General features: G+C 49.0%; 1 protein-coding gene across 1 annotated transcript in view; it reads right to left on the reverse strand.

Moving 5' to 3' along the window:
• BANK1 (B cell scaffold protein with ankyrin repeats 1) overlaps positions 1 to 20,699 on the reverse strand; it is a 2,047,355-nt gene that overhangs the window by 1,095,410 nt on the left and 931,246 nt on the right. The window contains exon 6 of the mRNA XM_069230214.1: positions 20,474 to 20,594. Coding sequence (XP_069086315.1) covers positions 20,474 to 20,594 — 121 coding nt within the window. The remainder of the gene's footprint in view (positions 1 to 20,473; positions 20,595 to 20,699) is intronic.

Raw genomic sequence — 20,699 nt, forward strand, 5'->3', positions numbered from 1 at the left:
TTAGAAAGTTCTACGGTGGCACTGGCTTACTCAGTCCGGGAAGTAGAGTTCATCTCCATCTCTGGTGCTTCTCCCAGAAGTTGGTCAGCTAACACGCTTGATTCTGATCAATCATCCTATTCCTTCTCCTGCGGTGTTTCAGGAGTGGTGTAATCAGGTGGTATAAAATGCTGGTTTCTTTTGACCATGGTCAATCTCTCCACATTTTGAGGCGAAAGACTGGTTCTGCTCACTGTAGCAACTGTACCAGTTGTGCTGAATACACGTTCAGGAGACACACTGACTACAGGACAAGCCAGAAACTTTATTGCCAGCCTGCTGAGCTCTAGCCATTGGTACATCTTCCCATACCAATCCACCAATATGTTTTGATCCACATACAGCTCTTTCGGGTCATCCAGCTACTCCTTGAATTTCCTCTGAATGGTCATTGGTACTGCCACCTGCTTGACCGCATTGACCTTTGCCTCTTCACTGGACCTAAGACCTGACACTTGAAACCAAGCCAATGCAGAGGTTGGGTCTGATGCTTCTGTTGTTGCCAGTTTTGTTGTTGGTGTGGTTGACGATACGAAGACTGCCCTGTCTGGAAGTTGAAGGCAGCCCCCCAGAACTGCGGAATGGGACTCTAAGTTCCAGATGCTCTTCTTCCAGTTCTCCTGCTTGCTGAACAATCCACCTCTTGTATTGTGAAACATCCCCTTTCAGAAAAAGGATTGAAAGTGGAAAGATTTTTTTTATATCATGGCTCAAGTAGGGTGGCACAGATATACTCTTTGGACGAGATGATGTCATTTTCCAGCCTTGCATTCATTACAAATCAAGCGATAGCTTAGGCTCTAAACCAAGGCATGCTCTTTTGGGTTTTCATTCGCACCCTCAAATGCAAATCTTTCAGACACATTCTTTAGCTGCTCCTGTGCAAATGCAATAACGGGATAGCTTGGCCCATTCCAATGTCCACCTTCCTAACCTCCCCCGTAAAAACTTCAAAAGGGAGCAGCATCTGTGTGAGTCATTTGACTAGTCCCCATTTGTCCACATCCATGGTCATAGCTTTCCAAATTTCAGCCGCTCCTCTTTGAATAACATTGTCATTGATCTGTTTTTACTGCTAAAACAGACATTGCAACATATAATAGGCTGAGTTCCAACCTGTTGACACTTCATGTATCAGGTCTTTTGACTGGTACTCTGTTACCACACTGAATAATCTGCAACTATTCACAGGCTTTAAAAGAATGGCTAAAATGAGTGCAGATTTGTCTGTAGGTGGTCAGTATGTCGCTGACTATGGGGGTCATTACAACCCTGGCGGACGGTGTTAAAGCGGCGGTAATACCGCAAACAGGCAGGCGGAACAAAAAAGGGAATTATGACCGTGGCGGAAACCGCCAACATAGACAGCCACTTTAACACTCTGACCGCCACGGCGGTACAGACAAGCAGCACGGCGGTCACCGCCAACAGACAGGCGGGAGACAAAGTACCGCCCACAGTATTACAACAGGCCAATCCGCCACCTTTTCCGGGGCAGATTCTCCGTGGATAAAAACACGGCGGAAACAGCTTTTGCAATGGGAAAACGCTCACCTGAACACACTCCACGAGGAAGGAGGATACCATGGAGCCGGAACTCCAAATACTCCCTGCGATTGTGTTCCTGCTCCTCTACGAACATCAGCAACGGCGGCACCGAAGACAATGGTGAGTACTGCACTTACGACATAGGGGAGGGGGGAGGCAAAAGTCAGGGACACACACACGCAACACCCCCACCCCGACCCTCGCACACTACAACACACACACCAATGCATAACCAAACATCACAGGAACAACCCCAACCCCCCCGGAAGAATGCAAAGACAAAAGGAAATGAAGTACAACCATTGTAATGTATCAAAATACAGTAAGCACATATATACATAAATATATACACATTCCAAATATATACATCACGATTAGTAGTGCAGGTATGCACATTTCAATGTCCGTGGACCACTGGGCCCAAAATGCCTGGGCGAGGCCCACACACGATACCTGTCCAGAAACGGAGAGAACACTGCAGGGGCATCAGATAGAAATACAACAGGCACCTCAGGGGGAAGGGAAAGGGGGGCACCTCAGCCGGATGACAGCACCACGCAAGATCCATGACGGGGCTCCATGCCCATTGATGTATCCTGGGGAGTGCAAAGCCACAGTCTAACAAGTCTTTGCAGTGGGTGGTTTGCCCACTGTTTTATCCTGGGGAGTGCAAAGCCACAGTCTCACAAGTCTTTGCAGTGGGTGGTTTGCCCACTGTTTTATCCTGGGGAGTGCAAAGCCACAGCCTCACAAGTCTTTACAGTGGGTGGGTTGCCCACTGTACTATCCTGGGGAGTGCAAAGCCACAGTCTCACAAGGCTTTGCAGTGGGTGGGTTGCCCACTGTACCATCCTGGTGAGTGCAAAGCCACAGTCTCACACGTCTTTGCACTGGGTGGTTTGCCCACTGTTTTATCCTGGGGAGTGAAAAGCCACAGTCGCACAAGTCTTTGTAGTGGGTGGGTTTCCCACTGTTCTATCCTGGGGAGTGCAAAGCCACAGTCTCACATGTCTTTGCAGTGGGTGGGGTGCCCACTGTACCATCCTGGGGAGTGCAAAGCCACAGTCTCACAAGTCTTTGCAGTGGGTGGGTTGCCCACTGTACCATCCTGGGGAGTGCAAAGCCACAGTCTCACAAGTCTTTGCAGTGGGTGGGTTGCCCACTGTACCATCCTGGGGAGTGCAAAGCCACAGTCTCACAAGTCTTTGCAGTGGGTGGTTTGCCCACTGTTTTATCCTGGGGAGTGCAAAGCCACAGTCTCACAAGTCTTTGCAGTGGGTGGGTTTCCCACTGTTTTATCCTGGGGAGTGCAAAGCCACAGTCTCACAGGTCTTTGCAGTGGGTGGGTTGCCCACTGTACCATCCTGGGGAGTGCAAAGCCACAGTCTCACAAGTCTTTGCAGTGGGTGGGTTGCCCACTGTACCATCCTGTGGAGTGCAAAGCCACAGTCTCACAAATCTTTGCAGTGGGTGTGTGGGTTGCCCACTGTACCATCCTGGGGAGTGCAAAGCCACAGTCTCACAAGTCTTTGCAGTGGGTGGTTTGCCCACTGTTTTATCCTGGGGAGTGCAAAGCCACAGTCTCACAAGTATTTGCAGTGGGTGGGTTGCCCACTGTTTTATCCTGGGGAGTGCAAAGCCACAGTCTCACAAGTCTTTGCAGTGGGTGGGTTGCCCACTGTACCATCTGGGGAGTGCAAAGCCACAGTCTCACAAGTCTTTGCAGTGGGTGGGTTGCCCACTGTACCATCCTGGGGAGTGCAAAGCCACAGTCTCACAAGTGGATAACAGTCTACATTGTTTTTGGAGGGGGACTGGTGCCCACAGTGCTTCATCCTGTTAAGGACAGACGGAGTGGATGCTGTTCTCCACTGGTTCTGGAGGGGGACTGGTGCCCACAGTGCTTCATCCTGTTAAGGACAGACAGAGTGGATGCTGTTCTCCACTGGTTCTGGAGGGGGACTGGTGCCCACAGTGCATCACGCTCCCCGTGACGGTCCCAGTTCCGTCACTGCCCCTGCCGCATATGGGCTAACGATGCTTGAGTTGGCGGTGCTTGCCCTGTTCAGCGGTGTTTGCCCTGTTCAGCGGTGCTTGCCATGGCTGTCGTTGCCCTGTTCAGCGGTGCTTGCCCTGTTCAGCGGTGCTTGCCCTGTTCAGCGGTGCTTGCCATGGTGGTCTTTGCCCTGTTCAGCGGTGCTTGCCATGGCGGTCTTTGCCCTGTTCAGCGGTGCTTGGCCTGTTCAACGGTGCTTGACTTTGCTGTCTCTGACCTGTGCAGCGGTGTGTGCCATGGCGGTCCCTCATTGCCCAGCAGGGCTATGGCTGCCGGGGCCCTCCTGGGCCCTGACTCTGGCGGTGGTCTCCGGACCAGTGACGATTGTGCTGCCCTCCTGGGGACTGACTCTGACGGTGGTCTCCTGACCAGTGATGATTGTGCTGTCCTCCTGGCCACTGACTCTGGCGGTGGTCTCCTGACCAGTGATGATGGGGCTGGCGGTGGCGTCCTGGGCAGCGGGGAGGATGGCGGCCTTCTCCGCCGTGCTGCTCTTCCCAGACTTTGGCGACTTCTTCTGCCCCTTCCCCACCTTGGGAGGAGTCACAGCTGACTCGACACTCCCCCCGGGACCCTTGTGAGCGGCTTTGCCTGCAGGAGTCTTCACCCTCTCCCGTCGGGCACTGTCTAACTTCTGGTGCTTCACAGGGGGTGGACTGGCAGTGCTTTGGCTCCGTGTCACACTGGCTGCCCAGGTGCCCGGTGCACTCCACATACCTCTAACAGCCACCACTGGCACCGGACTTTTTTTGGCTGAAGTGCTACTACGGGACCTATGAATTGGAGGGGGGGGGGTGGTGGGAGAGAGGTCAAGGTTGCTCAGGAAAAGTTTCTGACGAACACTGGGACGGGTAGCTGGAGGGGGTCTGGGAGTGGAGGAAGAGGAGGTGGTTGTAGGAGGTGTAACTTTTGATGCTTTGGGTGCAGGTGCATGTTCTGGAGGCTGTCATGAGGTGGATGGATGTTGGGTGTGTGTGTGCCCGCGTTTGTGTGCTTTGGGAGGGGGCGTCACAGACACACTGGGAGAGGACACAGGGGACGTGTAAATGGTAGTGGGGGTGGTGAGTGCAGGTGAGCGGGGTGTGGTGCTGGGTGTTCTGGTGCGAGTCCTAGTGGCTGTAGTGGTAGTGCATGCAGGTGAGAGTGTAGACGAGACTGGGAGGGAGGAGGGAGATGACGAGGAGGGGGACACAGTGGAGGCAGTGGATGTTGCTGTGACTGTATGTGGGTGATGCTTGTGTGAGTGCCTGTGGGATGTGTCGTGCCTATGTTTGCCTGAGCTTCCCTTGTGTGTTGACGTGTGTGCAGGCTGGTCTGATGGTGTGCTTGGGATAGGCTGAGGTACAGGGGATTGGGTCTGGGTGGAGGAAGTTGGAGGGGGAGGCTAGACACAGGGACAATGGCTGCCATCAGTGCTGAGGCAAGAGATTGCAGGGTTCGATGATGGGCAGCCTGACCAGAATGAATGCCCTCCAGGAATGCATTACTGTGTTGCAACTCCCTTTCTACACCCTGGATGGCATTCACAATGGTAGACTGCCCAACAGTAAGTGACCTGAGGAGGTCAATGGCTTCCTCACTGAGGGCAGCAGGGGTGACAGGGGCTGAGGTGCCTGGGGCGAAGGTGATGCCCACCCTCCTGGGTGAGCGGGCACGGGGCGAACGCTGAGGGGCTGCTGGGAGGGCCGTGCTGGTAGGGGGGGTGGCGGCTGTACCTGTAGGAGTGGGGGGCACAGATTTTGCCGCCACCACAAGGGAGCTCCCATCAGAGGACGAGTCTGTGTCGCTGGTTGCTGATCCGGTGACCGCCGTGAAGCTCCCCTCGCCCTCCGTCCCACTGGTGTATTCAGAGTCCGTGGTGTGGCCCTCCATGGCCATGTGGGATGCAGCCCCCTCGTGCTCCGGTGCCCCTGTACCTCCGCCTGATGATGCTGATGCACAAGAGAACAGGGAGAGCACAAAAAGGGGTGGGGAAACAGAAGAAAGGCAGGTTGAGTGCATGGCTTACCGCTACCGTTGGCGGACTATACAGACACAGCAGTCCCCTGCACTACGCCGCACACTTGGGCTCTACAGATGCAGTTCCTGGGATATGGCCTACATGGCTATGATAGACATCTGCACACATAGATGACACAGGGGCATGTATACCTGTACTTGGCACTCTACAGAGGTGGGGTGGAGTGCCACATCGCCTGCATTACGGAGGGGCCTAGCCTACGAAACTCGCCCTGGCCTAGTGAAACCCACAGCCCTCCTCCCCCACCAAGACCCCTCTACTGCGTGCAAAGTCATGAGAATGTGAGTGTACTCACCCCCTTTTGTCTGCTGTGATGCCCTCATGCACCCATCCAACTCAGGGTAGGCCACCGCCAGGATCCGGAACATCATGGGGGTCATGGTGCGACGGGCACCCCTCCCACGTTGGGAGGCCATCCCCAACTGAGCCTCCGCCGTCTTCTTGCTCCAGCGGCGAATGTCCTCCCATCTCTTACGGCAGTGGGTGCTCCGTCTCTGGTGGACCCCCAGGGTCCGGACGTCCTTGGCGATGGCACGCCAAATATCCTTCTTCTGGTGGGCGCTGACCTACATGACATGTACAGGGGAAGAAGAGAAGTCATTACCAACTGCACCGTCGAAGTGAGTGGCCCACATCCCTGCCCTTGCCATGTGGCACATACATTCACACTCCTTCATGCTCGCAGAACTCTGCCCCCTTCCTACTTACATCCAGCCCTCTCCACCCAGGCATAGCCCATACAACTTGCACCCTATGTACTCACCTGTTGGTCTGGAGGACAGTAGAGTAGCGTGTACTGGGGGAGGACCCCGTCCACAAGCTTCTTCAACTCCTGTGCAGTGAAGGCAGGGGGCCTTTCCCCAGACGCACGTGCCATTGTCTCTTTCAGACCGAGGTCACAGCAGCACTTGCAGTGTAGGTCCTCTCCTGTTGAAGATCAGGTATCGAGTGATTGACCAGATAGAAAATGGCGGTCACGTCCGCGGCGGTGACGTCCGCGGCGGTGCGTATCATCACCGCCGGCGCACTTCGTCATTGGCTCTTGGGACCCAAAGGGTCCTATGTTAACCAATGCAGCATTGCGCCGCGGTCTACGACCGCCTACCGCGACGGTGTACAACGCCAGCGCAGTTACCTCACATCCCATTGTCCCACTTTAGAGGTCAGGCATCCGACATTTCAGGGGCCCACATGGCTTCATTTTCAACTGCGTCACACATACCTAGGCCTGGAGTCAACACACATACAGAACGTTTTTTGTATTTTGTGTCGTGTTCTGTGTAGCTGTGGGTACATACCTCTGAATTGGTTGACTCTGTGGTCGCTGTTGTCCTTCCTAGGCACCGTCAGCTGGGACATGTGAGGAGATGGCGGAATCCTCCGGTGTACCGACCGCTGGTGGACCTGTTGACAATGGAGGAGCGACATTTAATCATCACCTACAGGTTTGACCGTGCCACAATCCAGGAACTGTGTACCCAGTTGGAGCCAGACCTTATGTCACCAATCCGCCATCACACAGGAATCCCCCCTCAAGTGCAGGTGCTATCAGTGCTCCATTTCCTAGAAAGTGGGTCATTTCAAACAACAGTGGCCATGGCATCAGGGATGTCCCAGCCTATGTTTTCCAACGTGTTGTCCAGAGTGTTGTCTGCCCTGCTGAAACACATGAGGAGCTACATCGTTTTCCCTCAGGTGGAGGATTTGGCTACAGTTAAAGGTGACTTCTATGCCCTTGGACATATCCCTAACATCATAGGTGGCATTGATGGGACACATGTAGCTCTGGTCCCCCCCGCAGGAGTGAACAGGTGTATAGGAACCGGAAGAGTTATCATTCCATGAATGTACAGATGGTATGTTTGGCAGACCAGTACATCTCGCAGGTAAATGCTATGTTCCCTGGCTCAGTGCATGACGCCTACATCCTGCGGAATAGCAGCATCCCTTATGTGATGGGTCAACTCCAGAGGCACGGGGTGTGGCTATTAGGGGACTCTGGTTACCCCAACCTGTCATGGCTACTGACTCCAGTGAGGAATCCCAGGACCAGGGCAGAGGAACGCTAAAATGAGGCCCATGGGCAGACTAGGAGGGTGATCGAACTCACCTTCGGCCTCCTGAAGGCCAGGTTCAGGTGCCTGCATATGACAGGTGGTTCCCTTTTCTACTCACCAAGGAAGGTGTGCCAGATCATCATCGCCTGCTCTATGCTTCACAATCTTGCGACGCCAGGTGCCTTTTCTGCAGGAGGATGGTCCAGATGACAGTGTTGTGGCAGCTGTGGAGCCTGTGGACAGTGATGAGGAGGAAGCTGAGGAAGAAGACATTGACAACAGGGACTCTGTCATACAGCAATATTTCCAGTGACACACAGGTGAGAACAATTTCTTTTCCAATACATTTACTTTCACACTTCTACCTCTATCCTGTCTGTCAATTTGAAGCAGTATTTAGTAACTGAGTTGTACATTTCCATTACGGTTTCACAGGTGTGGTTACCAACGTGTGTCATCTGCTTGCATCCTTCATGGACTTGTCATGTGTGACATAGGTATGTTTACATTACAATCTTCGAAAGGATTTTGTCATTGTCATAGATAATACAAATTTTAGAAATCACAGACTGACTCCAGATTGTTTTGTAGTTCAAGGGTGTTTATTGACGTGCTAATTATTGGAGGGGGTGGCAAAATGGTGAGGGGGGATGCTGGAGGAATGTCCATGGCAGAGTCCAGTCTATTAGTCACACAGGTGCACTGCCCATATGGGCATAGGAAGTGGAGCTGGGGCAGTTCGAATATGGACAGGGTAACAATGTGGGAAAGTGGGATGACAATCAGGCTGGTCTTATTTCTTGGCGGGGGTCTTGACATCGTGCTCTGTCCTGTTCCTGGATCTCAGGGACCGCTTGCGGGGTGGTTCTCCGTCTGCAGGGGGTGGGGTGCTGGTGTGGTGGTCCTGTGGCGGGGTGTCCTGTCCACTAGTGCCGGCAGAGGTGGTGGGCAGTTCATCGTCCATGCTAGTGTCAGGGGCCCCTTGGAGTGCCACGGTGTCCCTCATGGTGTTCTGTATGTCCTTCAGCACCCCTACGATGGTGCCCAGGGCAGAGCTGATGGTTCTGAGCTCCTCCCTGAAGCCCAAATACTGTTCCTCCTGCATGCGCTGGGTCTCCTGAAACTTGGCCAGGACCGTAGCCATCGTCTCCTGGGAGTGGTGGTATGCTCCCATGATGGAGGAGAGGGCCTCGTGGAGAGTGGGTTCCTTGGCCTGTCCGCCCCCTGTCGCACAGCAGCCCTCCCAGTTCCCCTGTGTTCCTGGGCCTCCGTCCCCTGGACCGTGTGCCCACTACCACTGCCCCCAGGTCCCTGTTGTTGTTGGGGTGGTGGGTTATCCTGGGTTCCCTGTAGTGGTGGACACACAGCTGATTGACGTGTCCTAGGGACGGAGGTATGGGCCCGCTGGGTGGGTGCTGTGCTGGTGTTACCAGAGGGTGGAAGGTCAGTGTTGGGCTGTGCCTGTGCGAGGGGAACCGACTGTCCCGAGGCCCACGATGGTCCGGGCTGGTCATCTGGATCCAGTTGGCCAGAGCTGCTGTCATCACTGTGGGCCTCTTCTGTGGGTGGGGTAGAGATGTCTGGACCCTCCTGTCTGGTGACATTAGGTAGTGGTCCTGCAGGGTTATAAAAGCATGATTATTGCATCTGTGTGTCATGGTGTGCAATGGGTGGGTGAGCGTGTACCCCAGTGCTAGCATTCCTGTGTGGGGGCTTGTGTGATGATGGTTAGGGGATGTTATGAGTATGTGCAGTGGGCATGCTTTAGTGATGGGTGTCCATGCTTTGTTGTGTCATGCAGGGCTTGGTGTTGAGATGTGTGGTTTGTGTTATTAGTACATTAGTGTTGATTTGGCGTGATAGGGGAGGGGGTGAGGGTGGGGGTGTGTGATAGCATGCAGGTAGGGTGGGGATATGATAGTTAAGATTTGACTTACCAGTGTCCATTCCTCCACCGACTCCTCCGAGGCCCTCAGGATGCATAATGGTCAAGACCTGCTCCTCCCATGTAGTTAGTTGTGGGGGAGGAGGTGGGGGTCCGCCGCCAGTCCGCTGAACCGCCAGGTGATGTCTTGAGACCACGGAACACACCTTCCCCCGTAGGTCATTCCACCTCTTCCTGATGTCCTCCCGATTTCTTGGGTGCTGTCCCACTGCGTTGACCCTGTCCACGATTCTTCACCATAGCTCCATCTTCCTAGCTATAGAGGTGTGCTGCACCTGTGATCCAAATAGCTGTGGCTCTACCCGTACGATTTCCTCCACCATAACCCTGAGCTCCTCCTCCGAAAACCTGGGGTGTCTTTGGCGTGCCATGGGGTGGTGTAGGCGATGTGTGGGGTGGTGTATGTGGTGATGAGTAGTAGTGTATGGTGTTTTTGTGCGTGGATGTTGTGTGGGTGATGGTGTTGTGTGCCTCTGTGTGGTGGGGTTGTCTATTGCTGTGCTCTCTGTCTGTCGCCTTCGTCTCTGATTTTTGGTCGTAGGGGTTTTTGGGTGATGTGGGGGTGTGTTTTATGTTGTGTTGGGTGTGTGGGAGTGGTGTGTGTATGTGTATCAGGTGTGTGTATTTGGAATTGTCCAATGTGGCGGTGTTTTGGAGATGTGTGTGTATTTTGAGCGCGGCGGAGTGTACCGCCAATGGAATACCGCGGTTGAAAGACCGCCGTGTGGATTCGTGGGTTGTGATAGCATGGGTGTGTTTCTGTTGGCGTGACGGGGGAGGTTTTTTTTCCACCAGTTTATCACTGACCTTTGGTGTGGCGGACTTGTGTGGGTGTCTGAATTTCGTCGGATTCCGAGATGTGGGTCATAATAGCTGTGGCGGAATTCCGCGGCCGCGGCGGTCTTATGCACGGCGGTAAGCGGCTTTTACCACCAGGGTTGTAATGACCCCCTATGTCTTCTTTTTTAAGTTTTTAACAAAGTCTTGCTCAACCAGGTTGATGCAGTGCCCCACACACAGGACCATGAAATAGCAGCAGCCTAACATGGACTTGACTATGTTACTGCCAATGTCTTTGGCAGCAAATCCAATTTGAAGACCTCTGGGCTGCAGCCATTCAGACATCTTGTTAATAATTTCCTCAAAGATGTTTGCAACTGTGTGTGATTTCTCCATGGCGAACATGGCTACTGTTGCAAGCCACCAAATGCTCTTAAAACTTTCTTCAGGGCTAAGACCTGTAGATAGCTTTTGCTTTACCCCCAGAAAAGAAATCCAGTGTGCAGTGTAGTCAGTCACCTGAGAACTGGTTCACATGCCTGTCATCAGGTGGATAGTATGGACAACACTTTGCTGCAAAGCCTGTCCAGCCAAGTGCAGCACATCATGATGCAACACTGTTTACAGCAACTCTGGCAATATAGGTATGCCTTGGAACCTTCCAAAGGAAAATGGAGGAGGACCAGCTCTAACATTGTGCCCTGCTTCCTATTGTACAAATGTGCCATTGGGTTGTTGTGGTCGTAGGGCCCCTCCTGACTAAACATGCCCATAATTGTAGCCTAGATGTTCTTCTTTTGTGCACCATCCTCATGCCAGCAAGCTGGGAGCAACACTCCCTCATCAATGACACCATCCCTCCTAGGCCCAAAGCCATGTCTTTAGCGAGGCATCCACTTCAATCATCGCAATGAGCAATGAATCTGAACTGGAGTTGTTTCAGCATCCATCTAGTGCCCAATATTCACAGGAAACTGAGCAAAGTGGACAACAGGAGCCATAGCCACCAATAGTAGAGCTTCCGGAAGTATCAGCAGAACAGGAGGTTGAGCTTCCTGCTGTGTAAGATGTACCTCTTCTTGAACCATTGGCTTCCTGATTTCCAGCAAGAAAAAGGAAGGTTACTCCAACATCTTCTCCAAGCCCCCTTCTGATGAACTGGCCATGGATTGGACCCTGGCTGAGTCCAAGACTCGCCACAAGGGACAAGGGAAAAGGAAAGTTCCTGAAAGCCTTACAATTAAGGAAGGGGTGAGGAGGATGAGCAAGTCGTTGTCATGGGAGCAGGCTCAGAGGACACCAACATTATCTCTCCATTTCAACCTGCTCATGCACTGGTACCACCACCACCACTGCCAGCTTCCATATTTGTAAGGCCTCCACTGAGACCTGCATCCACCACTACATCAGTCGAAGTATGAACTGCAGAGAGGCAAATGCCGACACATCCACCTACCTCTAGTTCTTAGGGCAATGCCCCTCTAAAAAAAGTTCTCCTCCCCAGTTTGGGACTTCTTTGTGATTAGCAAGCAGTAGGGTGACATCACAATATGCTCCATTTGTTCATCGAGGTAAGCCTGGTTCACACTTTGGTACTGGAGGACAAAAGAGTCATATGAAAAAACATCATGCAATCTGGTGAGAGGAGCACCTTAAAAAATGCTACTGGTGGTCATGAGAGAGGAAAATAATCTCCAATCACTGTGAGAGTGAGAGATGCAGGTCATGAGTAAGAACAGGGTGACAGCTTTATGCACCAGTATTACTTGTCTCAGCAACCTCTAAATGGTACAAGATTCAGATAGAGATACCACAACATACAGTGATTGTCCCAAGATGCACTCTGAGTCTACCACCTCCTAGTTTTCTCTGAAAGTCACCTGTGTTAGTGGCACCAGTGAATAACAAAATCCAGGCTATTATTATGGGCATGTTTAGGCAGGAGGGGCCCTACGAATGCAGCTACCCAATGGCACATTTGTACAATGGAAGCTGGCAAAAAATTTAGTGGTGGACCTCTTCTTTTTCCATTGTGGAAGGAGTGGGATTTTTAGAATTTGTGATGGCTACCTGTCCAAAATGGAAGAATCCCAGCGGGACCTATTTTGCCAGAGTTGCTGTTTAGCGATCCATCATGATGTGCTGAAGTTGGTTGGACAAGCTTTGCAGCAGAGTGCTGTTCACACAATTCACCTGGTGACAGACATGTGGACCAGTTGTTGAGCAACTGATTACATGTGTATCACTGAACACCGGATTTCTTTTGTGGGGGTTAGTCAGTGCTGAAGACACTTTAAGAGTTTTGGCAGCATGCAGCAGTAGCCATGTTTGACATGGAGAACTTCCACATAGCTGCAAACATCTTGGAAGACTTTAACAGCAAGGTGTTTGAATGGCTGTGAGCCAGAGGTCTCAGAACTGGATTTGTTGCCACGGACAATGGCAGAAACATTGTTAAGGCCATGACAGATGTTGGCTATTTCAGGGTCCTGTGTTTTTGGTGCATTGCATCAATCCGATTGTGCTTGACTTTCTCAAAAAAGAAGACATAGCAACATACTGGCCACCTGCAGAAGAATCTGCACTAATTTCAGCCATTCTTTTAAAGCCAAGAAGCAGTTGAGGATCATTCAGTGTGCTAAACGAGTAACAGTTAAAGCCCTCATACAGGAGGTACCAACACATTGGAACTCGGCCTATTTTATATTGCAACATCTGTTTGAGCAGTAGAAACCTGCAAATGACTATGTAGTTCAAAGAGGATGGGATGCAATTTGGAAAAGTATGACCACGGAGGTAAACCAATGGGGCCTAGTCAAATGCCCAACACAAACGCTATTTCCTTTTAATATTTTCACAAAGGAAGTCAGCAAGAAGGACAATACATTGAGCCAAGCTATCCCATTGTCGCATCTCCAACAGGACCATTAATAAGGTGTTGCATAGGCTCACCTGTGTGAACGGAAAATCACATGAGATGGGTGAGAGCTTAGCCCTTCACTTGGCTGTAAAAATAGGGCCACAATACTTGATCCATAATACAAAAAATAAGAGACACTTTTGTTCCTTTGTCAGAAGGGGATGTTTCACTCTACAAGAGTAGATTGTTGAGCAAGTGAGAGATCTGAAAGAGGAACAGCTGGAAGTTAGAGTCCCAGGCAGAAGTTCTGGCAATCTCCAGAGAGGGAAGTACTGTAGTCTTGCAGCAGCCAACACCAGCAACAATAACGCCAGCAACAACAGCAACAAAGAATTGTACTCAACCTCTGTTATGACTTGGTTTCAAGTAGCAGGGCTTACGTCGAGTGCCGAGGTGAAAGCAAAAGAAGTCGAGCAAGAGCCAGATACAACTCCCATTTCTTTTTTTTTTTTACCAAAATACAACTGCAATGCCTCACTACAGTTCGGTTTGCAGTATTTTCTATTAAAACTATCCATTTTAACTGTTTGAGAATGAGCAAGAAAAAGTAAGCCTTCTCAACAAACAAAAGTGATGAATAATAGCTTACTTACTTGGGACTGCAATCTTCACAGTACCAAAATCTGTTCTCTTAGTCCTACAGTACCACAGGATGTATAAGGGGAAAAAGAAAGCTTACTAGCAAAGCAGAAGAAAGCTACAGGCTAGTACAGACGGGAGAAAGCCAGTTACAGAACCATAGAACATAGAAAAAGGATAATTAAGGAGTAACAAGAATTTAACAAACATTAGATAGAGGAGTTGAAAAAAGACAGTATACATAATAAGCAGAGTAAATGTATTCTAATAGTGGGAATGTGGTAAAAGTTAGAGAAAAAATAATAACAGGACTTACTGGGGCCAGCAGAACCATCGCCCATGGCACTGGTGGTTGTAGTGGTAGTTCCACCGACCATGACACTGGTGCTGGCAGCCCTTTCACCTTCTTCCACAGTAGGAGCCCTCTTGTCCTTGGGTGCTGAGGTAAGAATAAAGAAGATGAACACAATAGATCAGTTGTACAGTTACTCTCCCCAAAAATATTTTGACAGGCAAACTCAGTAGCATTGTACTTTTCTAAATTAGATTGCCTATTGAGTTGACCTATTCCTAATTTCCAAACCCTGAGCCCTATACCTAATTTCCTAAACTTAAACTATATTTGGAACTACTAATGCATTGCATTGAATGATGTTTGCTTCTCAACCCCCTTTGATGAGCCAACTCAGTCTCCCTTTTCAATGCGTAGATGCATACTATACATGACTAAGAGATTGGGACTGTATGAGCTACATAAGGAAAGACACAGAGAAAAGTAACTCACTGATATTACTACTACCACTATCGTAGCTATAGGACAGAGGAGTCTGCATTATTTCTTAACTAATCAGCCCAAGAAAGTGCCAAAGAGTATGATTAGGTAGCGTCGAGCACCTGACTAGCTCAAGCTGGATCACATAATATTCATAAAGTAAACTTAACTCACTTCTGAGTGTGAGCAAAGTGCTATTTGAAAAAATTATATTAGCATTATAGAACACAAAAAAAATAATACTTACTCACCGAGCCATGCAACCTCGATGCCAAGCAGGTCCTGTTCCCTGTCCAGCTGGTTGGCTCAGCAATGTGGCAGCTGCTGCATGGTGTGCTGAATCCCAGTGCTCCAGTGCACGTACCAGGGTACCCACCCTCACAGCAGCCGATGGTCCTGCAGGTCATACTGCTGACAGCATACAAGGGGGGGTTGCACTCCACATAAAAACAAGTGCTGCCAACTCTGCCTTGTAAAAAAAAAAATTAGTCAGGGCAACACCCATTGATGGAGCCAGTGACCACAAGGTGTGCAACTTGAAGCAGCCTCACCTCTGCTGCCACTTGCTGTCTGCTGCTCTGACAAGGCACTGGGGTGGTGAAAAAAGTAGGAATACAAAAAGAAGCAGAATGTAATAACTAAGGAAGTAGATAAGGAAACAAAAAAAGTACAACAAATCATGGAAAAAGTAAAAAAAGACAAAAAAGTAAAATATACAAACACAAAGACACACACTGATAAAAAAAGGTAAATGACTGGTGGATGAGTAAGATAGGGGAAGGATAGGAATACATTACAAACGCCAGGCGCAGCATCATGCAGAGAACAGAAAGCAGATTAAAAAAATGGCCCCGCCAATTCGGGCTGCATGGTTCACTCAGATTTTTCAGCATGAAATGTTCTGCTGGCCTGAAAGAGCAGTGCAAACTGGCAGGCGAGCATTCTTCTGCCCGTTTGCGGAGTCCCGTGGAATCTCGCAGAGTTTTTTTTGGGAACTCCATAGAATTGAGCAGAGCAAAATTCAGTGAGTTCTACCCAGGTCTAACAACAACCAATGTAGCTGTGCTGCATTCCATGAAAGGGAGAGAACAGAACAGCCCCATATCTACCAAGATGTGGTACCGTTTTTCTCACTTCCTCCACTGGTGTGCTTTAGGCTGCCATTCACCAATGCATACACCCCCGTACAATAGCATAATCGTGTGTAGGTGGTGTCCAACATAGGATTTGTATTGGAACAGTAACCTTCCAGTGTAAAATAATATACTTGAACCTAGTTTAACACTTTTCCCAGTTTGTATGTGTGCTGTATAGCGGTTTACACACGCACAGTTTGAAAGGTTTGAATAATTTTTTTTTATCTAAGTTGATACCAGACTCAAAGGGGCATTATTTTTTGGCACAACCCATGTCTACAAATGTTAGTAGATAGAATGTTGTATCAAAAACTATGAGCCACTGAACCACCCGTAGTCCTCCCCATTGATGCAAAGTAACTCTTTGTTATTTTAGGACTACTTTTCAGTGTAGTTTTATACTGGAAATTAATTCCAATTACATTTAATGCCAGTATGTGTTACTTTTGTGATGCATACCTGGCAAAAAGTGTTAAGAAATCTGCCCCTTACTATCAAATATTGGTCTTTGAGATTGAGGTCGTTGGTGTGTTCAGTACTCAGCTGGTGGAATATGGTCTGTGAAAGGAATTATCAATGCATTGTACATTGCTTCAATCTTTTTCAATCTCCTTTGCCGTTTCTGTTTCACCAAGGAATAGTTCACTGTACTTTTGCGGATGAGCAACATTCCTGCAGCTCAATACATAAACCACCTGGGATGTACCAGGTCTAAATCCCTGGTAGGGTTAGCAAAGGCATTTTGGGAGTTTTGTCTTTATCACAAATTTTCAGTTAAGGCAGACTTTCTTCCTGGCATTCACATGGTGATGGGTTGACCGTCCAGGCACCTACATTAGAGAATACTTCATCCAGTAGTTTTCCAAACACTAAATCATCACTGGGTGCTATTGCCAATAGATATTTGCCTCATGTTTAAACTCACAATTTCCCCACTTTTATAGTATTCTCTTGCTCTAACCAAAAACATATTTTACAAGATTGGTTAACCAATAAAATGTATGCTTTTTACCTTTTTGTCATGATCTCCAAGTGCCTGGCTTAGATTCTTAGATGCGTTTCTATTTCCCCACTCTGGATGGCTCAGGCCTGGTTCCAATGCTTCCTCAAAATGGCAAAATTAGTTCCATTTCACCCTGACATCTTCAAGATCCCCACATCAAAAGTCCCAATCTGATCCTGTCTGCCAATCAACAACTGCTGGCTATGAATCTTTCTGTTAGTCTTGGTCACTGGCATGCATTTTAATTTCAGCTGCTAGCCTCATTTAAACTTCCTGGGCCATGGATACAAATAAAAATTACAAGACAGCTTGGCAAGCTTGGGTGTTGGGGAATGCTTGGAAAGGAATCACTCTCTAATTTAAGCAAACACCACTTCACTTCGAAGTTTCGTAAACTCACTTTTTCAGGACCGTTATTGGCTACAGATAAGATAATCTGCTAACCCAGAGAATTTTAAGGACATGGTGGTCTTACTGCCGCGGACCTGGTGGTAAAGACACATAACAAGTTATGGGGTTTGGCAGACGCCAAACCTCAACAACGCCGTCTGGCCCGCTGGTGCGGTCACACTGCCGCGGCTGGCGGTGAGCACCTCCAAACCGGCAGCAGGCCTCAGCCTGCCGGCCGGATTACAAGACTGCAAACGGCAAGGCTTTCCGTGGCGGTCACCCCACCATAAAAACCCAGGTAGAAACGCACCCAGCGACAGGAAAATCAATTCCTGTCAACAGTACACGCACCCCCACATGTCCACACACATGCAGACACACCCCCACCCATCCACACACTTACAAACCCCCCACCCCTTCACGCACGCATTGACATACACACCCCTCAGCATACGCATACATTCACACAGACACACCCACGCACTCGCATACCTGCAGACACACACCCCTATTCATGTGCATACATGCGACACACACGCCTATTCACGCGCATAGATGCAGACACACACCCCCATTCACACACACATACATGCACAGACATTCACATTCAATCACACGCATTCACCACCCCTCCCCATACTCACACTCACGCACTCACACACAAATACACGTACCCACAAACACCCCCAACTCTATACATCCATTTACACACCCGCACTCACACATACGCACCACCCTCATCTGCACAATTGCACACAGACATCCCCACTCACTAGCTCACAAACACACACCCATTCACCCCATTCGCACACATACACGCACACACCACACACATGCACCCAACACCCCCCCCTTTGGATGATCACTACCTTCTCTATCAAGGAGGTCGTCTGGGCGGGGATGGGTCCTGGTAGTCTTGCATCACCAGCACCACCACGCCAGCAAGACTCTGCCAAGCCGTATTACGGCTCGTAATACAGCATGCGGAGTCTTGCTGGCGTGGCGGTGCTGGCGATGCAACCACCTCTTTGGAGTCAGACTTCCGCCCATAAATGGGTGGAAGTCCTCCAATGACTCCTAATATGGCGGTCAGCAGACTGCCAGCACTGGCGGTCTGTTGGCTGCAGTGGCTTAGGCGGTCTTTCAAAAAGACCGCCAAAGTCAAAATGAGGGCCTTAGTCTATAAATTGCAGATGAATACCATATATCATACCGACTAAACATTGTTGTTCCTTATCATAGGATGTTAAACCAGATCTGGAGCTGTTCTCAACATAGCCCAACAATGATTCTTTATCATTGCAAAACTAACTTCACAAATCTGCTTGATTTCTCCTTGAAGAAGTCTCGAATGGAGGAGTCCATCTGATTCCACAAGACATTTTTGTTTTTTAGTTGTGTTCTTTTCTCTTACTACATGCATGAATAATGCCTCCACTACTATTAAAAATCCTTATTGTCTTGTGGGTAGCGGTGGACTTGAATAAAAGGAATTAAAGTCTAATCATTTAGGAGCATCCTTTCTGCATTTGTTAATCTCTTCGAAAAACATGCTGGTAGAAGTAAATGTACTTTAAACAATCATAATGTAATGTGGGCTTCTTGTCTTGTAATGAAATGCACATTTTCCTAGCTAGAATAACAAAAGAAAGTGACGATTTTATTAAAAATAAGGAAGCAAATATTATCCCATCACTCTCTATATCTTGTCAGATGTTTTTCCCTTCCCAATAAATTTACTAAAATTCAAACATTCTTGATTCTTTCTTTCAGCTTTAATTTGCCCTAAATCCTCCAAAGGCTTCATCTCAACAGGGCACAAATATATGTCAAGCACCCGGGCAGGTGGTTATTCCTGATAAATTGCCTAAGGATTAATTCAAAATAAGTTGTTCTGAGTTTCCTCTGTTGTTTGCCTGTTTTTCTTTAATAAAATCCGTTTTTTTCCTTCGCTATTGATGCTAGAACAATCTGCCTTGGTCTAATGAAATACGGGGCATATTTATACTCTGTTTGCGCTGGAATTGCGTCGTTTTTTTTACGCAATTCCGACGCAAAACTAACTCCATATTTATACTTTGGCGTTAGATGCGTCTAGCGCCAAAGTCCATGGAGTTTGCGTCATTTTTTAGCGTGGACACCAACTTTGCGTTAATGATATGCAAGGTAGGCGTTCCCGTCTAAAAAAGTGACTCTGAGGCATGTGCGCCGTATTTACACTCCCGGGCAAAAATGTCGCCCGGGAGTGGGCGGGTCAAAAAAAATGACGTCCAGCCGCTTTTGCGTCGTTTTTTAGCGCCTGGTCAGGGCAGGCGTTAAGGAACCTGTGGGCTCGGAAGGAGCCCAGAGGTGCCCTCCCATGCCCCCAGGGACCCCCCCTGTCACCCTTGCCCACCCCAGGAGGACGCCTAAGGATGGAGGGACCCATCCCAGGGAACATAAGGTCGGTTCAGGTAAGTATTAATTTTATTTATTTTTTGTGGCATAGGGGGACCTGATTTGTGCCCCTCTACATGCCACTATGCCCAATGACCATGCCCAGGGGACAGAAGTCCCCTGGGCATGGCCATTGGGCAAGGGGGCATGACTCCTGTCTTTGCTAAGACAGGAGTCATTTCAATGGGGGTTGGGAGTAAAAAAAAATGGCGCAAATCGGGTTGAGGCGATAATTTTGCCTCAGCCTGACTTGCCCCATTTTTTGGCGCCCAAGCTCCATATTCCCCTACGCCGGCGCTGCCTGGTGTATGTCATTTTTTTTGACGCACACCAGGCAGCGCCGCCGGCTAACGCCGGCTAACGTCATTGAATAAATACGGTGCCCGCATGGCGCTTCAGAATGGCGTTAGCCGGCGTTAGATTTTTTGACGCACAACTGCGTTGGCGCAGTTGTGCGTCAAAAAGTATAAATATGGCCCTACATCTCTTATTGTAACATATCTGTATTGTTTTAACTGCTGTTTGAATGCTTTTAAGTTTGTTTTTGTATTTTTTTCGATTTTATGAAATACTTTGTCCAAAATAAACTGAGTGATCCTAGCGATTATAAAAATGTACATAACATTTTTTAAAAATCATATGCCACCTCTGAATGTGATTTGAGACTTGCCCGAGCTCATATCTGCACTTGACAAAGACGATAGCACACATTGAAACATTTGAAATACCACAGTCATTTCTACTTCATAAACCTTAGGCAGCATGAAGAAAAGTGCAGAATGAGCAACTCACTGTCTTGGTTTTGGTTCACAGCATCATCAAAAAAATTGCTGACTTCACCTTCAGGCATCTTACTCCGCAGAAAACTGGTCAGTATGTCATCAAGCTTCTCCGGTGAATTAACATTAAAAGCCTGCATTGGACAAATATAATATATTTCAGTTAAATGTTAGATGAATTACCACCAAATTAGGAGAACAGCAATCTCTAAAGGGCAGCAGCAGTGAGTTGTGCGGAG

Source organism: Pleurodeles waltl, chromosome 1_1, assembly GCF_031143425.1.
Source record: "Pleurodeles waltl isolate 20211129_DDA chromosome 1_1, aPleWal1.hap1.20221129, whole genome shotgun sequence".
Classification (NCBI taxonomy): Eukaryota; Metazoa; Chordata; class Amphibia; order Caudata; family Salamandridae; genus Pleurodeles; species Pleurodeles waltl.